Genomic DNA, 21,930 nt, shown 5'->3' with positions numbered 1-21,930 from the left:
GATATCATAAAGCGCAGACATGAACCTTGTTGTCCCTGTCTTTCAGCTTGCAGCACTAACCACCACTCACTCTGTCTGTCAAGGCTCGCAGTGCTCATACTAACTAGAGAAAGCCTCACCTCCCATACAAACAACAGCACCGCACTTTGTCTGCGCCGTGTGGAATATTTATTTGCATGACTGCATGTTGAGAGGTAACTCTTTTGCCTTGAAATGTCACCCTTTTCATTTTAGAGGAGGATCTGTCATCATCAGTTTGTTGTTAGCATTTGGAAAATAAACACTGCTGTTTGCTCAGTTGTTCCCAGTGAGAGGCTGTCTTTTCTTTTGCAACAACATAATGTCATTCTCTCATGTCATTATCACCTCCTCTGGGCATAAATGGACCTTAATGATGTGTTTAATTCAGGAGAGATGATCGCCTCACATTGATGCTATCCACCTTATTCTTAGCCTCATGATGAAGGGCTCAACTTCCAGCCATTCTTGTCACTGAACCTGTGTCTGCGAGCGAGGGGTGTGCCACAGGTGTTTGCCTTTTTTTCTAGGGGCTTTTGGGGAAATAAATGATGGTGGAACTTAACCTGTAACACAATAAATGGGAACAAGTGGCATAGGATAGCAGTAACAAACTAAGTTAGCTTAGCGTTAGTTAAAATTTTAGGGACTTCAGGGACACGTTGCGGTTTTTGTGGCTGCACCAACAGTGAAGCTAAACTAAATGTGTGGCTTAAGCAGCAGGGAATCAAACTTAAACTGAAAATGAAAAACGTATTTTTTCAGTCAGTATTGGTATGTGGTTGCCATCATCTACTAAAAGAAGACAAATCCAAAACAACCAACTTGTCTGCTATCACTGCTTTTAAAATGCAAAAAAATGAATTCAATAAAATTTGCCCGGCCTTATTAATAGGGGAGTCCTCAGAGCATTTCAGATTGTTTATTAATTCACCATCTGTAGCACCAGAATCACAAAGTAGCTAAATATGCCACTGTATATTATCAAAGGGCCACTTCTTCAGGTTGTCCTTCCAGCCCTCAGTGGTAGAAGGGCAGAGGTATGATCACATTACTCCATTAAAGATGTGACAGGCTGTGTTCCCACATAATTTCCTGCCCTAAAATCTCTAACAAGAGACACCTTTAGCATACCAATAACGCTCACAGGCGCTGCTTCAGTGAAAGGAATAACCAGAGGTCTTGTCCATAATTCATGCAGGATATCATGGGTAGGAGCAAGGTGGATATACAGTATACCACATGAGATTAGTTCTTGTCACATGCCCATGATTTACATAGCACTCGTATGCTGCGTGATTCAAGTGTATGGAGAACTAAAGTGGTGTTTTTACAATGTGTGCGTGTGTGTGGGTGTGCGCGTGCATGCAGGGGAGAGGAGTGTCCAGTCCCAGGCAGCCCCACAGCTGTTCCCCAATGGTAAATATGTGTTCCTCTGACTCCTCTCTCTGGGGTCTGTGGGTGTGGGGAGTAGAGGAAGCTAACCTAGCAGACACTGATCAGGCCTTTCCCCTCCCCACAGGGGCATCATCCTTCTGACCCTTGACATCTTACTCCCCCCTCACTCCCCAAACCTTCCTCTTCCTTCTGTGAATGCCCTCTCAATAACAACCTCCTGTCCGTGTCACACTGCACCTTTTCAAAACACAGCTGCAAACGGGGAGCCTCTGACCGGCATTATGAACATTATATAAAGAGACAGCAATGTATCTAATATTCTCAAGATTTGACCAGTCAGTCATCTCCCTTCTTGCAGTCAGTTTGACATTTGTAGAACTAAGTACATTTACTCAAATGTTGTACTTTAGTACAATTTTGAGGTACTTGCACTTGAGTATTAACATTTTATACAGCTTTATACTTCTACTTCACTCCAGTGCAGGGACAAATACCCCACAATGTATAGCTGGAGTTACTTTACAGGTTAAGATTTTACTTAAAAAAACTCGCTGATAAATGTATAAAACAAAAAACGTTATTAATGATTAAACCAATGGTTCCCAACCTTTTTGGTGTGTGACGCCTTACAATACAGCAGTGTGTAGTTTCGGTCCCAGATGTCTTGAGTTGTTAGCTGCTCCACCAAAGAGACATTTCCCCTCTAAACTTCTCAGATGGTTTCATTTAAATAACTGTTTGAGGCTCAAAGAAGTAAAATGATTCATTATTTCACAAAAAGCTAACGACCAGAGACAAGTCCAAAAAAATAAGTATAGATTTGTGGTTTTTGACCTTCCCCCATTAATCATCTCAAGACCCGTCAGATTTATCTTGTGACCTTTTGGAGGGGTCCGACCCCCAGGGTGGGAACCTCTCGACACTATAAAAGCAAAATGCTGCTTACACACTGATGCACCAGTATTACCAGTCTAGTACTATCATATATAATAATATATCAGTTACAGGGGCTATTTTTATGAAGAACGAGGACTTTTACTTTTCATACTTTGAGTAAGTTAGGCTGATGATAATACTTCTGTATATGAGTAGAGTTTTTAATGCAGGACTTTTAATCGTAATGAAAAATTTTAACATGAATCCTCTTGTATTTTTACTTAAGCAAAGATACTGACTCCTTTTTCACCACTGCAGTTTGACCGATCAACTAATAATGATGTATAAGCGTAAGTGCAAGTAGCCTTTGTCAGAACTCCATAACGGCATCAATTTAACTGTGATGGCTTCTAAGAGTCAGACCAAAGACTTTGGTTTTATTTGTGTTTTGATGCAAGTCAGATGAGCGAAATTAAGTATGCACTGTTTCAAACACTCGGCCACAGTGTTCCTAAACTCCATCATCATGGCCTATTAGCTTTGGTGAGGGAGCCAATATTGTGTCCATGATTCAGCACTACTTCATACAAAAGAGAAAACACAGAATCCCTCTTAACTTGTTCTTTTATACACATGTAATCTTGTGCCCTAAAGTGGTGAAAATAATCAATTACAGGGAACAAATCAATGTCATTCCAGTCCAGTTCCTTTTGCTGCTTTGTTGCCCACAAGTAATTTGTTTCACTACATTTGAAGTAAAACGAACAATGGAGCACATGTGGGGGGAAAAAAACGTATTGAAACTTTGCATTTGGATAGTATCACTAATGCAACCCAGCCTAATTTTCAGGATGAGCTGCGTTTTAATAGCTATGGCAAAGATGCCAGGAAAAATAAACTCGTGAATCTGTGAGGATGTATCAAACCTTGATACATCAAAGAGATTTACGATTTAATTATACCATGTAAGCAACTGAGGGAGGAGGCTTGTTCTCAGAGGAGTAGCCTGTTGAAGGTAAGAAGTGAAACAATAGTGTTTTAAGTAACTAGTTGTTACTACTGTATGTACATGAACACTGAGTTCCCTACATGCTACAATATAACAGTCTGACCTATTTCAGGATTTTGTGTCCTAGTTTCTGTTTTGTTTTTTTTCCCTCAGAGCAAGAGCAAGAGACATATCTTGCACCCTGCTAGTGTTGAGGTTTACTTTCACAATCGTAACTCCAGAGAACATCAGCAGACTCTATTTTATGGTTTTATTTTCTTATTGTGTGGTGTATGTTATTGAGAGAGCATTCACCTCAGGGATCTTGTCAGGTTTTTGTCTGTTAACCCCTGCACCTTCTGAGTAACTTCACTCAAGTTGCATGTTTGCTGTTTGGTCAAGGAAACCCAATATTTTCTCTTAAGAAAAAAAAGAAAAATCCTTTTCAATAAGGCAGATCATTCCCATTGATCAACACTCAGGGAAATGTTGTCGTATCTTTTTGTGAATCCTGTCTACTCACCCGTCCACGTATTTTATTTGCGTTCGTCATGAATGGCTGATGACAGGTTGCCCTGAGGTTGCTTGTCAACAGTTCTGAAGCAAGTCAAAAGGTGGTGCAGCTATAAATCCTGTGGCTTCTGCTAAAAGATGAATTACACTGTCTGAACCTCTCCGCATGAAACATATACTGTAGAGGCTCAGCATTAGACCAAACACCCTACACATCACGCGGGAGAATATTTACAAAAGTCTGCCCAATGTTACTGTAATTGCAGATCCCAACCTGGTGCACTGTAGATGTGGCTGGTGTGCATCCAAAACACATAAACCCACACACATACCAGAGTGTGTCTCTCTCTCCTGTCTTCACAAAACCATAATGTCAGAAATATTTCTTTGCTCTCTTAATACATGATCATTACAGTTTGGTGAGATGGCTGCCTGACTAAGCGTTTTGGAGGCATGTCTTGACACTGTCTTATCGTCTCGTCTGCCAACTGTCTCTGCTCACACTTTGCAATTATGTGAACCCACAGTGCCATAGTCTCGAGTCTGGGTTGCGACTGAGGTTTTAACTGGGAGGGCCCCCTCTGCCCAGTACTCTTCTGTAAGCAGATTGATCCATCTCGAGTGTACTAAATCTTGGGAGGATGTGTTTTATTGATTATAGATTCAATTTTGAATTGGTATTAGAAAGATTGTTCTATTTCTTTCATTCAAAAGTTGCGTGCTCTCCCTTTAAACACAATGACAAAACACTGCTAGAGCGTCATATGAGGCTGAAAACATTTAATTAGAGGCTGACTTTTAAAAAGAATAATCATTGTAAACTGAAGGACTATCAGCAAAGGGGAAAAAATGAAAAAAATATTAAATTATCCATGGAAACTGTCTCACAAATCATGACAACATATAATAAACACAGAAAAGCTTTATCGACAAAGGAGGCCAAGTTGCCAGGAGTTTAAACCAACCAAGATCTTTGCACATGTATAGTAGGGTGTAAAGGGAGTTCCCAGATACTGTTAATTGTCATCTAACCTAAGATGACCTTTTATAGCAGTGTTTAAAATGTTGACTGAGTTATTTATTTTTTAACCCCGTGTGTTAATATTTACTCGAAATTTGTTCCAGCATATTGATGCATCATGTTCACCCTTTAGCAACAACATCCACTGAAATGTTTTGAGCTGTTGACTATGAAATGGCTATAAAATGTAATATTACATCACCGTAAGCATCTGTTTGCTTTGTTACATAATTCCAGTTTACAGTTGGGTTTTTTATTTGAGAGAAAGAGCTTTAGACAATTTCATTATGGCTGCTGCAGGCAGGGCCGTTTTAGATTTAAGTGAAGAGGATTAGGTGTTTCCCCAAAGGGATCCTCGCTCTCTATAAAAAAAACCAGTGCAGCTGCATTGCCCCTTTAGTGCCACGTGTGAGCTGCTATCTCCTTACCAGCGTGAATTCTTCGCCTAACCCAGCTGTGCTGGCTCCGTTTTAGACAAGCTGCCAGCCAGCATCTTACAGCCCATTAGAGAGAAGTGATGAGCTGTGCGGTTGACCAGTTGCCTTACAGCAAGTAAAAGTGATTGCTCCAGGTCACAAAGAGTTTTTTAAATTTGTTTTTTTTTTTTTTTTGTTATGAACTGTGTAAGGTTTTCTATAAATCTGTCAAAACTATTAAGGCAGTCACTGGTCTCTCTTATTTGAGAACGAATTTCTCCTGTACTGTTGCTTTAAATGAAACTATCAGTGAAATTTGTCACTGTCTAGGCAAGAGACCTCAGCTATCCTATCTTGACTGACTACCTCCCTTTTTTTCAAATCAGTCTAGCCAACACAGGGGTCAGGTAACTGAAATTGCTTTTTTATCCCCAAAATGCCTGGAAGGTTTTGTCAAAACCAGGAAAAAGTGGTGGTTTAGTCTGCATCTGTCTGGATGTCAACCCTGTCCCCTCGTGATAAAGGGGAGACAGATGTCCTACAAACTAGGGAATTTGAGGTTGTAATTCACCTTGACCAAAGAAGAAGCAAACATGCACACACTTATATACTTTTACACACACAGACACACAGAGAGAACATGTAAAACACTATATTTGGCTATGTTATAATATTTCCTAATGACTGTCTCGTTTCATTATTCACAAACATCTCTCCAATTCCCTCACTGTTAATCTCCTTCAGCTGCTGAATTTATTACTCTGTTCTCTGTCTTTATTTTCTCTCCGTTCCTCTCTACCACTGAACACCCATAATAGCGTGTCCTCTGATTTTTACTATTATACAAGTATGCATGTATGCTGTTTCGATGGGGAGAAATAAGTAGGTCAAGACAGCATCTCCTGCATATTTTTCTGGGGGTTTGTCTGACTGTGAGTGCTTGTTTCCCTGCAGAGACCTGTGCAGTGAACAATGGCGGCTGTGATAGCACATGTCATGATTCAGTGACAGGAGTCCGCTGCAGCTGTCCTGTTGGCTTCACTCTGCAGCCGGACCGCAAGACCTGCAAAGGTAAAGCATCACCCACGGTTCCAGGCAGCATTCAGTCTGCACCTGTTCAGCTGCCACCAATTTAATCTCCCACTCGTCACGTTACCGGGCACACTGGGGCTTCTTTCTCCACCTAGAGCTCACAAGTATTATTATCAAGAATTTATGCTGTTGCCACCCTCCACATTAGCACCTGCGCAACCCTTCTAGTTGGATTTTCTTTTTATAGACCGCACTATTATTGTTTTGTAAGTGCCCTTACAATCTGTATCCTGTATCCTTACTGGTACCACCAACCACACACTACTTTCTGCTTTTCAGCTGCATATTTTGAGTAATGATTTGTCATGCCATGGGTTTATCTTGACAGTTTTTCCACTGCGTTACCATCGTCTTCCTTTCTTGGTGTTGGCAGAGCATCCTCAACTCAAGCAACCTGCATACTGTATCAAGTTTTTTATATTACGTCTAATAAAAGCAATTGCAAACTTTACAGAGAATTATTTAATGAGAAACAAAGGCACTACTCGCAGTCATGGGGTAGACGTTATTTCCAGAAAAGCAGGGATGGAAATCTGTGTGGTTTCTGCACTTCGTAATGTTACACTAACAGCCCTGATGAAAGTACATTGGCTTATATTAGTTTGGTTTGAGAGGAAAGATGAGGAAAACAAATCCTGGCAGCACTGGTGCAAGGCGACAGGCTCGCTGCAGGCCAGACACTTCTGAAGAGCAGAGACAAAGATGGAGCAAGGAAGGGATTATTTTATTCCATTTCTGATCCATTTATTTTAACCAGATGATGAAGACCCCCTCAAGAGACAGCCGCCTCATTTGTGCCGATGATTCAGACTTAATTAGATCTACTGCCAAACCTACCACGGCAGAGCACTATCAAAAGCAGGGGATCACACATGATATATTGATTGAGTATTGGCTACAGGAATAAAGAGCGGGGTAATCGGAAGGAGATGGACAATGATGATTTAGAGTTCTTACTGCTATGAGACTGTACTGTGTGAGAGCTGCAGCCCATTACAGCCACGCACAAACTGATTTTAGGCCTCCTGCGGGCTCCTAAGGAAATCCCTGATGCTCATTTCCAGTTTCTGCAAGACTTTCTTGCCAGTACAGCCAAACATATAATTGTCCTACTTTGGATTCTTCTGCACCATTAGCCTAACTATCTTTGTTCTTATACTTCTGCCTCCCTGTTCAGATTTAACTACTTTTTTATTAACTTTTGTAAAACCTGCTATAATCAATATTTTTGGGTCGCTCTAGAGACAACCCTCCACAGAATTATCACCTGGCTCAGAGGTTTCCCTCAGCTTTACACTGCGTTCAGTTTTGTGGTTTGGCCCACAACTTTACTTTTTTGATTCACTCTCACTGCTTTCATAGTGTTGTCGTTTCCAGCTGCAGCCGGCAGCAAAAAAAGTTCTAATAAAATGACTTTACTATACCTGCCCATCAACAACGTTGGCGACAAGCTGGTCTACATAGTGGCGCATTTAGCTAAAGACCCAGACAGAGCTAAAAGGACAAGTCCTTTTTTCATTTGTGATGTGTGATGTGATTTTCTGTTCACAGACATTGACGAGTGCCGTCTGAACAATGGGGGGTGTGACCATGTGTGTCGAAACACAGTTGGCAGCTTTGAGTGCAGCTGCAAGAAAGGCTACAAGCTGCTCACCAATGAGCGAACTTGTCAAGGTAGGTAGCCCAGGTTTACTACCTTTTGCCACTTCAATAAAATTTACTCTCCTTTGGACTACTACCCCAAAGCACATCCTGAACGCCTTCTGTTAGGTAGAGCCCCCTGGAAGCAGAGTATAGATTTTAATATAGAATGGGGAAACCAAAAATGCCTTTCTAGTGGCACAAAAACATGCACCCTCCTGGACTGCAGAGAAGCCAAACCAGGCCTCTCTGGCTTGTTTGTCTGTTATATTTGGTGGCAGCCATCACTCAGCAGGAGCTGGGGGGACTAGCTGCAGAACAAATAAAGAGTTTGCCATGGCCGAACACAGGTGTGGGGAATTAAAGCTCTAACTCTAAAACCTCTGGTTCTTGAAAGAATCAAGCCACTACAGAAACATGTGGTGAAAGAAGACCGGCAGACTAGAATTGCGGAGCCGAGCTCAGTCTCTCTGCGTCTGGGAAAACAGATGACGTGCTATTTTTTTATTCTTTTCTTTATTGATGTGGTCAATCAATATCCAGACTGCTACACATCAGTGTCATGCAATGGGTTTAGAATTGCTGCACTGAATCCCACCACTCTATACATAGTACACAAACATCATATCTGGTCAGTGAAAACATACGCTATGTCACTGTGCTTTGCAGCCACTTTCTTGACACTTTGTATCTCTTTTTGGTGGGATGCCTTTCTCTCACAATTTGGAGCCAAACAATTCAAAGTTTATTTTGCCAAAATAACATAGATAACTGAGAAAATGTTGGAATGTGCATGTAGGAATGTAAATCACAGCTTGTTTTCTGTGGCACTATGCCTTAACCAACAGCAATGTGCTGTTTGGGTGCACAGGGGCAACTTTGGAACAGGGTTGTCCTTGTTTGGTGTTTTGTGTTTTGTCTGGAGAGGAGGGCTGTGATAAAGTTCACCTCCTGTTGAGTGAGGTGTTGCCAGGCTCACACACTCCACGCTACTGAGTCACCTGTCTGCTCCTTACCCTCGCCTCTCATTCCAGTCATTTTTCTTACCCGTGGAATGAGAGCCGGGCAAAATAAGAGCAGAATGCCTCTCAGTGGAGGTTAAACTTCCCTTCTGATCATTTTAGCTGTCACTGGGATTCTTGGTGTTTTACTGTTGATTTTAGTATGCAAATCTGTGATTAAAGGGGTGATCCAGGGATTTAGTATTGCATATTCATGAAGTTAGGAGAATCGCAAGATACAGGTTGAAAAAATGGCCAAAATCAAAGCAGCAGAGGCAGAGATATCCTGACTTTTAATCCCTAGTATGGGGCAAAACTTCAAAAACACTTGGACCTACATTTCCCATAATGCAATTGACGAATTAATGAATTTAAAAACAACATGATAAGATAACTGTGGTATTAAAGGTCCATGTCTGATTATTAAAACAAGACTACGACAAAACCTACTCTATGGCTTAACCGCCCTTTATCTGTTTGCTACTCTCCTACTCCTGGTCACACAAACAATAATTTAATACAGCTGAATTCCCAATAAAGCTGTTCTCATTTACATGTTTTTGGTTTCTGTTGTCAAACAATGGAACAAGTAATAAAGAAATAGTGAATGAAACACAGCCCATTGAGATTACATGTTAACCAGCAAGTCACTCCCAAGCCAGTTACAAGCTGCTTCTATGCTCAGCTAAAATCCTTATTTCATAACCGCAACGTCATCGTCTGACGGAATCACCATACACATAAGCTAAATACAGCAGCTGTGCTGTGATTTAAGCTATATTTACTTGTGAAATGATCACTCAGAGAGAACATTAGAAGTTAATTCACATCTATGCAGCTGCCGTGCCGTCAATTGAATGAGACGCATGGAGAGGTGTGTCTGCGGAAGTAAAGCCAGACCTCGGGCTCACGGGACAATACTGGCGACTCTCTTCAACGTAAAGAGGCTAATTTAGTCTAAAAAGTCGCTACGTTTGCGGCTAGATGCTTTGTGAAAAAGTCGCAAAAGGGGTCTGAAAAGTTGGTAAATGTAGCGACAAAGGCGCTAACCTTGCAACACTGCCTGTAAACACCCCCTGATGGAGCAATAGAAACTATTTGGGCGAGTTCATTTTGAAGAGCAACGGCCAATGGGGAAACTCCAACACTTGACCGGCCGAGCAATGGTGTAACTTTATCACTCACTCACTCACTCACTCAGTAAGGCATAGACATTAGAGTTTCTAGGGCTACCCCGCTTTTGCGGTCCAACAAAAAAATAAATTAACATTCAAAAGCAAAATTTAAAAAAAACGCACCCACTTTTCATGCTTTATACGAAGAATTCTGGTTGTATTGTAAATCCCTGAAATGTACAAATTTAAAATCTGCAAAAGAACTGTTGAGAGGTGTAAACTGTATAAATTAACAGAGCTTCCATGTACTAACCTTTAATTAGTAGCCTGTTTATTGTTCATTATTTATTATTTATTTCTTATTTTATTATTATTTTTTTATTGTTTATAATTTATGTGCTTATTTCTCTTTAAAAAATTAAAACTTTCAAAAATCCTGATGACAGCAGTATGAAATCATCAGGGTTATTTTCTTAGCGCTGACAAAGCTCCTACAGAGCCACAGAGGACATTAAACATATGTTTTCACAGGCTAGTCTTCATGTATATAATCTGTGGAATGCCCCTTTACTTTTCTCAGACATAACTGTGTTTTCAGAGGTTTTATATTAATGAAACAAAATACAATGACCCCATCATGCATGAGCGTAAATCCAGAACAGGCAGATTAAGAAGATTAAGCGCACCTGCAGTAACTGCACAACCGCTGTACTGTAGTTTTGTTAATAGACGCTGGTGCTTGGTGGTGTCATGGTGACATCAGTGACACTTAAATAGACGTTTGCTGTCTCTACAAGGTGTTGAGATGTGTAAACTGAACTCTGGGTTTATCTTGGTTTAAACAGTCATGGTGTTTCCCTGCTGTCAGTGGACCATGGCCCATAAGTCAGGATGGGACATGTCTGTTGAGTCCCTGTCAGCATTCCTTCACCCTCAACACCCTCCAAAGTCTCCGTCTCATCTCCTTCTCACTCCTAATCCACATGAGGGCACTCAGGGAGATGTTCATCAGACCTCATGTTTTCTCCAGAGGGAACATCTATGATAAAGCTCTTATCTGTTCTGTGTAAACAACAGTGACCTTTTCTTAATTTCAGTCAACTTCTTTTGCCTGCCTAGAATTTTATTTTGAGCAAGGTTGGAGATTAAAGTGATGAACTGAGAGAGAGAAAAGAGTAGAAATCATTGATGGAAACTCTGATTTGTGATTTCCATCTTAGTCTTTCAGTCTTTAGCCATTGCAAGGCAGCAATATGACTGTTCTCACTTAATCTTCCCATGGTCCCCTGCACGTACATCACCTCATGATGCAGTCTTGCCCACCCACTGCATACTTCACCTTAGATGCTTGGTAAATAAGGGTTGTAGGAGTCCCAGATGTCTTCACACATCTACTTTGTAACGTGGCACAACACAAAATGATATAATGATAAGTTGCAGATTGACTTCTGGCGTCACTTAGTGCAACATTTTTTGAGGGTAAACTCAGTCACCACGCCTAATTCCAAGAGGGGTGTAGACTCTTCACTTAAAAGTGCGCTGAGCATAGTTTATACTTATATGCCGAAAACAATCACTTTTGCAATGCCTCATGCAGCATATGCCAGCCCATGCTGCTCTCATCTACTATTGCTGTTATGAATCTCCTGGGGCCAACAGTAGGGACAAACAGCAAGGACTGTAAGAGTTTGTTCTTGTAGAAGTTGTGCTTTTTATTTTTGTTTGTGTTCACTTTTCAACCAGTGCAGCAGGTTCCAAAATTTCAAAAGATTGTTTTATTTGTCAGATGTTCAACCTAAATTGTGATTGCTTTTGTAAGAAGGGATCTATTTGCCTAGATGAGGTGTAGTTGGGTGTGTGCATCAATGAAACATTTGGTGGTTTTTTAAACATCAACCTGTGGATCTCCTCCAAAGCTTTTGTGTTCTTTTGTAAATTGATCACATAATAATCTTTTAATCTCAGCACTTTTTCATCCTTTTGGTGCTCTGCCAAGCGTTAACCTCAATGAATGTCTTCACTGGTCTGCACACGGTTCAGCTGCACTGTTTATGAAGGATTATGCCTAGTGTGAATATGTGGATCTTTGGTTTAGTATTATGAAAGGAGGTAAGATTTGTGCAGACATTTATCAGTCTTTCTTCTTGGTTTCTTCAAGGAAACCCATTATTTAACTGAACTCCTGTAATTGCTGTGAAATACCTGCATCATCTGTTTGATTTGAGGCTGGCAATGCCTCATAACCCAGAGGAGGTTCAGCTGTAGTCGATGAAAGCATGATATTCCTGGGAAAATTCTGGGAACCTTCTTAAATTAGCTGATTAGACATCCAGCAAAGTTTTAGCACATCCCCATTTTCTCCCAGCATGTGCTGCCTGGGCTTGACACAGATTATTGCTGACATTAAAGGAAACTTTGATTGTAATAAAACCAAATGTCACCCATCAGCTTCATGTATCAATCCTTATGGCCTTTGAGCCAATGACATTTAAGCAACTTACCAGGTCGCACATACGAGAGCTCAGAGCAGCTCAAAAAGATAAGACAGGCTACTGACAGGGGGGACGGAACTGTTGCAATGTGGAGTTGCAGGTGTGACGAGGCTGACCGGGACAGAAGGACCAGAAAGACAGGTTTCTTGTTATCTGCATTCATACTTTGACATATTTATCTAAATACTACAATGACTGTTTTTCTTTTTTCAACGATTTTTCAACACATTATATCCATATGACTTCAGAACAAAGGACAAAAGTCAGCTTATGGGATTTCGAACAATCCGGGGTCCTTTATCGTATGGTTAAGAGGAGAAAAGGGAAACTCATTGGCAGGTTGTCTGAGGGTAGAAAAAACATCCCTTCCACTCGTATTATCAGATGAAAAGCAGACTTGCTTTTGACTCCTGCTGAGACCACTTGTTATTTCAAAAATACTTTGAGAAGTCCATTTCAGTGCATCAAAATGGAAAATTGCATGACTGTAGGAGGTCAACCACTGTACCGTTTTTTGTTGTTTGTTTCTGTGTTGTTGTTGTGACATGTGATTTGACCCATTGCAATTCACGACAAGCAATGAATACAATACAAAAGATGATAACATGCCTTGAGAGGAAAATCGAAAGATTTCTTTTGTAATTTGAACTGTTTGAGAAGTTTCTAACAGCATGTCTTTCTACCTACACAGACATTGACGAATGCTCTTTCGACCGCACCTGTGACCACTTTTGTGTCAACTCTGCCGGCAGTTTCCAGTGCCTTTGTCATAAAGGCTACGTCCTCTATGGTCTGGCACACTGCGGAGGTGAGCCAGCGCAACCCCCCCCCCCACGCCTTGTCTCTTGATGTACAGTAAATCTCCTGTTCATCACTCTTCCTCTGCATCCCACACCTCTTTGATAACCCTCCATTAGCTGCTCTTATGTCTGACAGTAAAAACACAACTACACTAGAAATAGATAATTAATGTTGATTAGAACTTCTGCTGACAGCTTAAATAAAAGACCGTTCCAGAGTTTTAACTGATAAATAAAAAGATTTTATGTACTTTAGATACTGATTGTGATTAACTTCCAAAGCATGCTTTAGTCTTTGAGAGTGGTTTGCTACCTTACCTTACCATAATAGTTGTGCGGTTCTAGGGATGGGACTGTCGGTTAGATGGTCAGTCCACTACTTTAGTCCAGCTTGAAACATCTCAACAAATATTGGATGGATTGGCTCAAAAAAAAAGTACAGACATTCAGAGTTCCCAGAGAATGAATCCCGATAACTTTGACTTTTCATCTAGCGCCATCATCAGGTTGACATGTGTAGCTTTGAGTGAAATTTGAGACATTTACCGTGCTACTTTTTACCATGAAATTCAGTAGAGACATTCATATCCCCGTCAGGATGAATTGTAATAACTTACTTTTTCTACTAGCACCATCATCGGATCAATTTCTCCATTAGTTTAGTTTATGTCCAAAAACCTGCAAAGCTTATGAGTATGTTAGCCTAATGACATTAGCATTTAGCTCAAAGCACTGCTGTAGTACAGCCTCACAAAGCCGCTAGCATGTCTATAGACTCGGTCATGTTGAATAAATGGTGAAAATCAACTTCACCAGCTAATTTGAAGCATCTTGACTGGTAATCCATCAAAGTGTATTATTAATATTATTATCATCATCATTATTAAAGTGAACATTAAGCAGTTATTCTTTATAAGTCATTTTAATTCTGACGTCAGAAACTTGAGAGTTGATTTCTTAACAGCGTTAAGAAATCAACATTGTTTTCCCAGTGTCAGTGTATCGTTATTGTTTATCTTTTCACCAGCTGACGCGTAAATCTGGATGTCACAGCATCCTTTAAAAACATCAACACAGAAGAGTTCCTGCATGCAGCTGCTTTATTGGACAAAAACTTAATGTAACTAAGAGCTCAGTCTGATGGATTGCCAATCTCAAGCCATTTTAAGTCCCTGCAAGTTGATTTTCAAATGGACTGAAATGAGCTGAAACAGGTGGCTGCCTGGAGGGCTGGAAATCAATCTAAGAACTTACGCTACACTTGGCAGTGATGTCAAGTGTAGCCGATTTGTGCTGTAGTTAATGGACTAAAACATGAAAACCACAGCTATGGCCCTTCAATGTGGAGTATGACCATGTCCATCAGAAATCAGCAGGTACCTACTGTACTCTGGCGTGGAACAAATAGCAGAGACAGTCTTTGGTGTCAGGAGGAAGTGTGTGGGGGCGCGTCAGATCTGCCTGACAGGCAGCAAGAGGCCCGCCAGAACACATCAGGGTGTTGCGTCGGCCCTTTGATGGAGTGTGTATCACCAGTTAGAATCTACTGCTGTCTCCAGCGCCTCAGGGCCTCACAGTAGTTGTGGGAGAGACACAGAGAGAGAGAGAGAGCATATGCACGCGAAATACATAGCTTTGCAGTGATTTGTTCCGTGTTTTGTGTTTTTTGTCTGTAGTTTGACGGGTCTACTGATCAGGAATGTCCCAACAGAATGTAGAATAAGGAATGTTGCTGAGGCTAGAGAGCGGTAAAGTGCAGATGTATGCGATCATGGGGTCTGCGCAAATACAACAGTGCAATCAATGACACCCTCGAAAAGTTACCCAACGTCTCCTGTCTCTGCCCCTACTGTCACAATCTAATAAAGGTAACAATGCCTTTAAAAAACTCTTGTAGGTTCATAGGGACCATTCCGTAATAGGAAGTTGTATTAGCTGTTCAGGGAATAAAAGCACCAGAATTGGATTTGTGAGGCTTTGACTCACATGATGGACTGTGATCAGGCTACACTGAGCTTCTGTGAGGAGAGGATGGTCAGGCATAAATGACTCTCTATACTATTGTTGATAGAGCCGGTGACGAATGATTTCCCCTCCCTTTTCATCGGCGCTGTCGGAACTGTTAGATAACCCTGGAGATTTATGTCGCTCCATGGTGTACTTTTCTTTACTCCTGGCCATAACCAAGGTTATGTTATTCCCCGTGTGGTTTAACAGCCAAAATATAGCTGCCAAACAAGACAGAAAGCTGTGCTCAGTGTTTAACAATAGACTCACCCTAAACAAACCCAATTAGGTCAGTGACCTGCTGTCAAGCATTGTGCCGAGGCCTGTCAACATTCCTCCCAAGTGAGAGTATATCCAGCCATTCTCCTTCTCAGCTAACAAAACAATCTGCACATTTTTTGCTTATCTGGTAAGAAAATAGACTCTATTTGCAACTAAATACTTTGTAAGTATTTTTGGATTTACGTCATTTGATCCACCCAGCATTGACCCCAACAGAATTGCTTTCTTTTGGTACCGCATGTGTACATAGATCTAAGAAAAAGACAGAAGTCACACACAACAGAGTTTAAGTTGATATCTTAACAGTTAAAGTTAATTGGAATAATAAAATACGGAAATAGCTGCCCAGATTTGCCTAGGAGAAAAATTTCCACTTTAAAACTCGCATTACGATGTTGTTTGGACTGGGAGTTGCTGATGTTAATGAATAAGCTCACAAAATTGATTAAAATTTAAAGATCGAGACATTTCCATGAACTCCCCAACTCCCCCCCCGAAATTCCTTTCCATGACACGAAGCAATTGTTGAGTTTAAATGTCGAGTTGTCTTTTTTGTTGTGTCCTTTTCTTTCTTGGCTCTTCTCTGCTCTGTTCTGTAAGAGCATGCAAAGAAAAAGACCTAAGAGATCTGGAGAAAGGTCAGAATACTTCTATTTGGTTACATTTTAAGTATGGGAGGAACAAACAAGTCCAAACAACAGCTGCTGGCAGATGAGCTCTGCTTCCATCAGAAATTCATTAGAGTTCTTTGTCCTTTTAAATTGTGTGCTTTGATGCAGAGGATTAGCAGCTCATCTCTCACAAAATTTCCAAGCAACCCTGGCTAGTCATCGGCAGAACGTTGTTGATAAAGTCGTCATCTCCTTCTGGGAGTGCGGAGGCACACAGACTGTTTTTATTCAGGGTGAATGATTGAATGAGACAAGGAAGAGCATTACATATCAGCAGGCCAGATCGTCAATCACTGCCATTATCTCTGTCTCTTTCCTGGTGCTTCCGCCGGTTGTCCGCAGCCTGGCGAATCCTCAACTCTACTCACTAAACTCATTTTCTGTCTGGCGTCAATGGCGGCCATCCTGCATCTGGATCCCGGATGCTTTTAGTGGTTTGAGCTCAGCATGTGTTTGAAAAGGTGATTACAATTTATTGCTTACCACAAGTCTTCCTCACTGAAGAGCAGACAAGTTTTGACCATGAAATTGAATGTGGCGACATCAAAACGGGGAATCACTTCTGTTTACACGCAAATACGTTAGCCTTCCCAGAAAGTGACTCTCTGACAGGATGAATTGAGCAGACCTCACAGGAACTCCTGATTCACAGCTTTACTGTTTCTTAATGAGCCTGTTTCTCTCTCATTTCATTCAACAAAATTAACTCCAGATTGTTTTGGACTGACCGCAGTGTTTCTGTTTCTGATGTCATCTTTGTCAACAAAAAGCCTTTATTTTCGTACCATACTTTCGATTCAGTGTGTGCACCCAATCATTTTATGCATGCACAATAAATGTCTTTATGTAAACCTTTCTATTCACAGATATTGATGAGTGCAGTATAAATCGTGGGGGCTGTAAATATGGCTGCATCAACACTCTGGGGAGCTACGAGTGTACCTGTCCACCAGGGTACAAGCTGCACTGGAACAAGAAAGACTGTATTGGTATGTAGCAGCACTGCCCCCCTGTGGCTGACACACTGAGTCACACTCTAAGCACATCAGTCTCCCCATATCAGTGTCTGGGCGATTTCTCTGTCTCTTTCTCAGCTTTCATTGTCAGCAGGGTGTGATTGAGTGTGGGTTTTATTTTCTCTCAGAGCTCATGAGATGTCCTGCTGGGGTGGTTGCACCAAAAGCCACTCTGACCTGTAGCAAGACGGGCAAGAAAGAGAGCTGCTCTCTTACCTGCGCCTCTAAAGCGCACTATCTGGCAGGTATGTCCCTCCCAATAAGTGTGTTGTCATAAAATACAACACAGTGGTCCCTTAAACTCGAAATGACAAACATTTTTACAGACTCGTTTTGCTTGTGCGTGACCTTTTGCAGAGTCTGACAACAGCTACTCAGTCAGTTGTGGTATCCCCATCCTCAGAGGAAAGTCCCCGGCCAGACTCAACTCCAGCAGCAGTCAGAGCTGCATAGGTTCGCCGCCCTCCAGATCCTTATGATCAAACACTTTTCAACAACAGAATCTATTGATCAAAAAAAGCACACGCAGTTTGTATTTGCCGTGATTGCTGTGTGCTTCCTACCCACTGTTGCTGTGTTTGTCTGTAGAGACTTTGGCCCCTCCAGTGAAGCAGACGGCTTCTTTCAAGATTAAAAACGCCAAGTGTCACCTGCACCCTAAACTGACTGGCAGGACGGAGGACAGGGGACGGACACTAGGACCAGGTCAGTCATTATCTGTGTGTGCCGCTGTATACCTATGCTGTTATTTATAGAAATATAAACGGATAAATGATTTAGAGCTGAAACAGTTAGTTGATTGATCAATTAGGCGATTGAAAGAAAATTTGTCAGCACCTTTTTTGATAATGGATCAACCGTTTATGCAGGTATATCTCACACTCAGACTTGTGATATAATGTGTCTACAGGAGGGGGGCAGCCCTGCAGCAACTGCCTTGTAACATTTGTCAACCTCAAATGTGACTCTTCCAAGAAAGCCAAAGGGCGACGTGCTCGCAACCCCTCCAACAAAGAGGTAACACGCATTACTTTGGAGCTGGAAGCTGAGGTCAAACCTGGAGACACTACAGGTCAGTCATCTCATTTAGAACAGAACACTGCCAACAATTACTGCCTCTGATGACTTGGTGATTGTTTTTTTTGTACAACAGAGTCAAATTCATAATTGTTTTTTTGGTTATTAATTTTATTTATTTACCCACAACCAGGCAGTTGCAATCTCAGCTGCCTGAGACAGCGCATGGAGAAGCAGGTCAAGACGTATATCAAAGCTCTGAAGAAGTCCATCAACCAGGAGCGTTTCCTGATCAGAGTTGCTGGCTTGGAATACGAGGTGGCCCAAAAACTTCCCCAGGCTGCTCCCATTCAAGAGAACTGCGGCCCGGGCTGGGAGAGGGACAGTGGCCGATGTGGTAAGACCAGAGAGCGGGACCAGGAGTGTCAGATGAGATATTTTACTGTGATGTCCAATTACATTAGATTGGAGGTTTATAACAACAATGGCAGACTCAGAATTTAACCATTTGTCAAGACATATCCTGTCAAAATCTGCAATCCGGGTCTTTTAAGGTGAAGTGTCCACTCAGTGTCAACTTTATTACGTACACCTGTACATTCTAATGCAATCCAATGCAACTGTTCCGCCTTAAAGTCTACTTTGATACTGCCTAACATGTTCAGCTTTTGTTGACACTGCAAGAGAGGTATTGATTGAACTATACATTATGTTTTTGCAGTGAGGTCGTACTTAGTGGAGGCATTGTATTGGACTGCATTACATTCAAAGGTGTTTCTAATACTCTGCCCCCCTTAAGTACATGTATGTAAATGGAAAGGACCAGACTGAGCATTATGATATTTATGAAGATTGATGTTAGGGCAGGGCTGTCGTTGGATTGAATTAGATTGTACAGGTGCATCTAGTGAAGTGGCCCTTGAGTGTACACTATATTCGCGTTTACTGGGTCACCAGTGCTAGGAACAAGTGCATCAACCAGAAAACTGAAATCAAACCAGAGTTCACGAGTTTTTAATTGATAACAGTCGTGTGTGTCGTCTCTGACTGGAGCCGTTGTGGATATTCTCTCAGTCAGATGCTTGCCGGGGTCTTACTACCATGGCGAGCAGGAGCGCTGTGTCCAGTGTCCACCTGGCACTTTCCAGGAGAAGGAGGGGCAGCTGGCCTGTGACCTCTGCCCTGGCAGTGACGGCCACGGGCCGGTAGGGGCACGAAACATCTCCTCCTGTGCAGGTAGCCTAGTTTAAAGCGCCAGGGACAATATTAAATATACATGTATTTCTGGTCCAGTGAAGGGGTACTGTCCTTAGTAAACGCGCACTGTGTGTTCTTCAAATCAAATCCAGGCCAGTGTCCAACGGGGTCCTTCTCCGGCGACGGGTTCAAACCTTGTCAGCCGTGCCCTCAGGGCACCTACCAGCCAGATTTGGGACGGACCCTGTGCTTCCCCTGTGGGGGAGGACTGAGCACCAAGCGGGAAGGTGCCAGCTCCTTCCATGACTGTGAAGTCAAAGGTCAGCTTTTGCTCTTTTTGTACAGGCAGGAAAAATATACTTGAATAATCTGCAAAATCTTGCCAACTAATGCGTTTCTTCGATTTTTACCCTGCAGTTCAGTGTTCTCCCGGTCATTACTACAACACGACAGTGCACCGCTGTATCCGCTGCCCAGTGGGGACCTATCAGACTGAGTTTAGACAGAACTACTGTATTTCCTGCCCTGGGAACACCACCACTGATTTTGATGGTGCCACGAGTGTCTCGCAGTGCAAGAGTGAGTATGGAAGTGACTTGTTTTGTGTTGTGTCAGTTTTCCTCAAACACGAGCTGGAATCTATTTTTTTTTGTTTGTGTATGTCTAGACAGGCAATGTGGTGGAGAGATGGGCGAGTTCATGGGTTACATTGAGTCACCCAACTATCCCGGTAATTACCCTGCTAATGTGGAGTGTATCTGGAACATCAACCCACCCAGCAAGCGCAAGATCCTAATCGTGGTGCCAGAGATTTTCCTGCCCTCAGAGGATGAGTGTGGAGACGTGTTGGTTATGAGGAAGAACTGTGAGTGCCCCTCTTTCCGGTTGTTTTTTCACTGGAATTCACTGTTTATATATGCAATTGCACCATACAAGGAAAACTTGTTTAGTCATCATTGTCCTTTCTATGCCCCTGCAAGGGTCTGCTACATCCATCACCACCTATGAGACATGTCAGACGTACGAGCGGCCTATCGCCTTCACAGCACGCTCCAGACGTCTCTGGATTAACTTCAAGTCCAATGAGGCCAACAGCGCCAGGGGCTTTCAGATCCCTTACGTTACTTATGATGGTATGTAACATGCTCATGTATCACACCAGCTAGTTTTTACTACGGACTGTCATGTCTATAAAAATATATTTTGCAAACTGAGAAACTCTATGACTTAGTTTATTATCACCTTAAAGTGAGACTATGTCACTTTTGAAAGACAAAATAACACAATCTTCCTCTTACAAATGACAAGTACAAATCATATGCCACTGAATGCAACCTTTCCGCGCTCTCTGGGGTTTTCCCACTATAGCCTTACTTGGTCTGGTGTGACAAGGCTCCTTTTTTTGTTTTATTAAGAATTGTTACAAAGACGTGTTCAGCAGGACATTTTGCAGTTAAAAACAAACTTGTCAGCGCTCTCCGGTGTCTCTAAATGATCTCAAACATATCTTTGGCATTTTTTTACCGCAGTTTCTTGTTACTTATCGGCAGACGTATACACGGTTACCGATATGTCTGCAACAAGGTAATATCAGTTTAGCTCCACTCACAACACTGAAAAAAGCGTCTTACCCTATCTATCCTGAAACACTGTCCCAGTATAACGCACAGCTCTCTTTCATTGGGGTGTTCAGTGGAACTGCTTTCTACCAAAAAAATACCCCCCCCCCCCGTGACAGCTGTTGACAAAGCGCTCTGTGGTTTACCTAGAGTAACAGAGACAATGTCTCTCGAAAAAGGTGTTGCTGCTGAGTAGGGCTGCCATTTAAGATTATTTTCATTTGAGCAATCTGAGTAAACAAAATTCTGTCCTCCATTATATCGAGACAGGCGCAGAAAGAAAGAAAATGAAGGAAAGAAAAAGAGATAAATGGTTTTAATTTTCCAAAGAAAACCTGGATAAATAAATATCTACACTGCTAGAAGTCCCGCTAGGATTAAGTGGGGAAATATTTATATTATTATATAATATTTATTAATGTTACAGTGAGGCTCTCAACATGAATTGGCCTGAAAAGTCCCATTAGGTGAAAGTTAACTGAGTCAAAGGGAATGTCCATTGTGTGGATTTGGTTTTTTTTTGTCTGCGTATAATATTTCACCTACTAAGCCTGTTTTTGACGTGCATGAAGTGTTTTTCAGTAATGTCATGAGGTGACTAGTAATTGTGTGCCGTGTTGTGTCATGTGTGTTTGTGACTCCAGAGGACTATGAACAGCTCGTAGAGGACATAGTGCGAGATGGAAGGCTCTACGCTTCAGAAAACCATCAAGAAATCCTCAAGGTTAGCGGTTTAAATCCTCCTCGCTG

General features: G+C 41.8%; 1 protein-coding gene across 2 annotated transcripts in view; it reads left to right on the top strand.

The window, feature by feature from the left end:
* The window catches only part of scube3 (signal peptide, CUB domain, EGF-like 3), a 69,871-nt gene that overhangs the window by 47,329 nt on the left and 612 nt on the right, over nucleotides 1-21,930 (top strand). Inside the window, exons 7-22 of one of the 2 annotated variants that reach the window (XM_040152438.1) lie at nucleotides 1,390-1,437; nucleotides 6,185-6,301; nucleotides 7,874-7,996; nucleotides 13,263-13,379; nucleotides 17,198-17,320; nucleotides 17,476-17,592; nucleotides 17,705-17,800; nucleotides 17,936-18,052; nucleotides 18,258-18,419; nucleotides 18,558-18,761; nucleotides 19,439-19,600; nucleotides 19,714-19,881; nucleotides 19,979-20,140; nucleotides 20,229-20,426; nucleotides 20,542-20,694; nucleotides 21,825-21,904. In XM_040152438.1, coding sequence (XP_040008372.1) covers nucleotides 1,390-1,437; nucleotides 6,185-6,301; nucleotides 7,874-7,996; nucleotides 13,263-13,379; nucleotides 17,198-17,320; nucleotides 17,476-17,592; nucleotides 17,705-17,800; nucleotides 17,936-18,052; nucleotides 18,258-18,419; nucleotides 18,558-18,761; nucleotides 19,439-19,600; nucleotides 19,714-19,881; nucleotides 19,979-20,140; nucleotides 20,229-20,426; nucleotides 20,542-20,694; nucleotides 21,825-21,904 — 2,147 coding nt within the window. The remainder of the gene's footprint in view (nucleotides 1-1,389; nucleotides 1,438-6,184; nucleotides 6,302-7,873; nucleotides 7,997-13,262; nucleotides 13,380-17,197; nucleotides 17,321-17,475; nucleotides 17,593-17,704; nucleotides 17,801-17,935; nucleotides 18,053-18,257; nucleotides 18,420-18,557; nucleotides 18,762-19,438; nucleotides 19,601-19,713; nucleotides 19,882-19,978; nucleotides 20,141-20,228; nucleotides 20,427-20,541; nucleotides 20,695-21,824; nucleotides 21,905-21,930) is intronic. The other variant, XM_040152439.1, reaches the window with a different exon arrangement.

Source organism: Xiphias gladius, chromosome 18 (genome assembly GCF_016859285.1).
Source record: "Xiphias gladius isolate SHS-SW01 ecotype Sanya breed wild chromosome 18, ASM1685928v1, whole genome shotgun sequence".
NCBI lineage: Eukaryota > Metazoa > Chordata > Actinopteri > Istiophoriformes > Xiphiidae > Xiphias > Xiphias gladius.
This window is presented reverse-complemented; position numbering and strand designations above follow the sequence as displayed.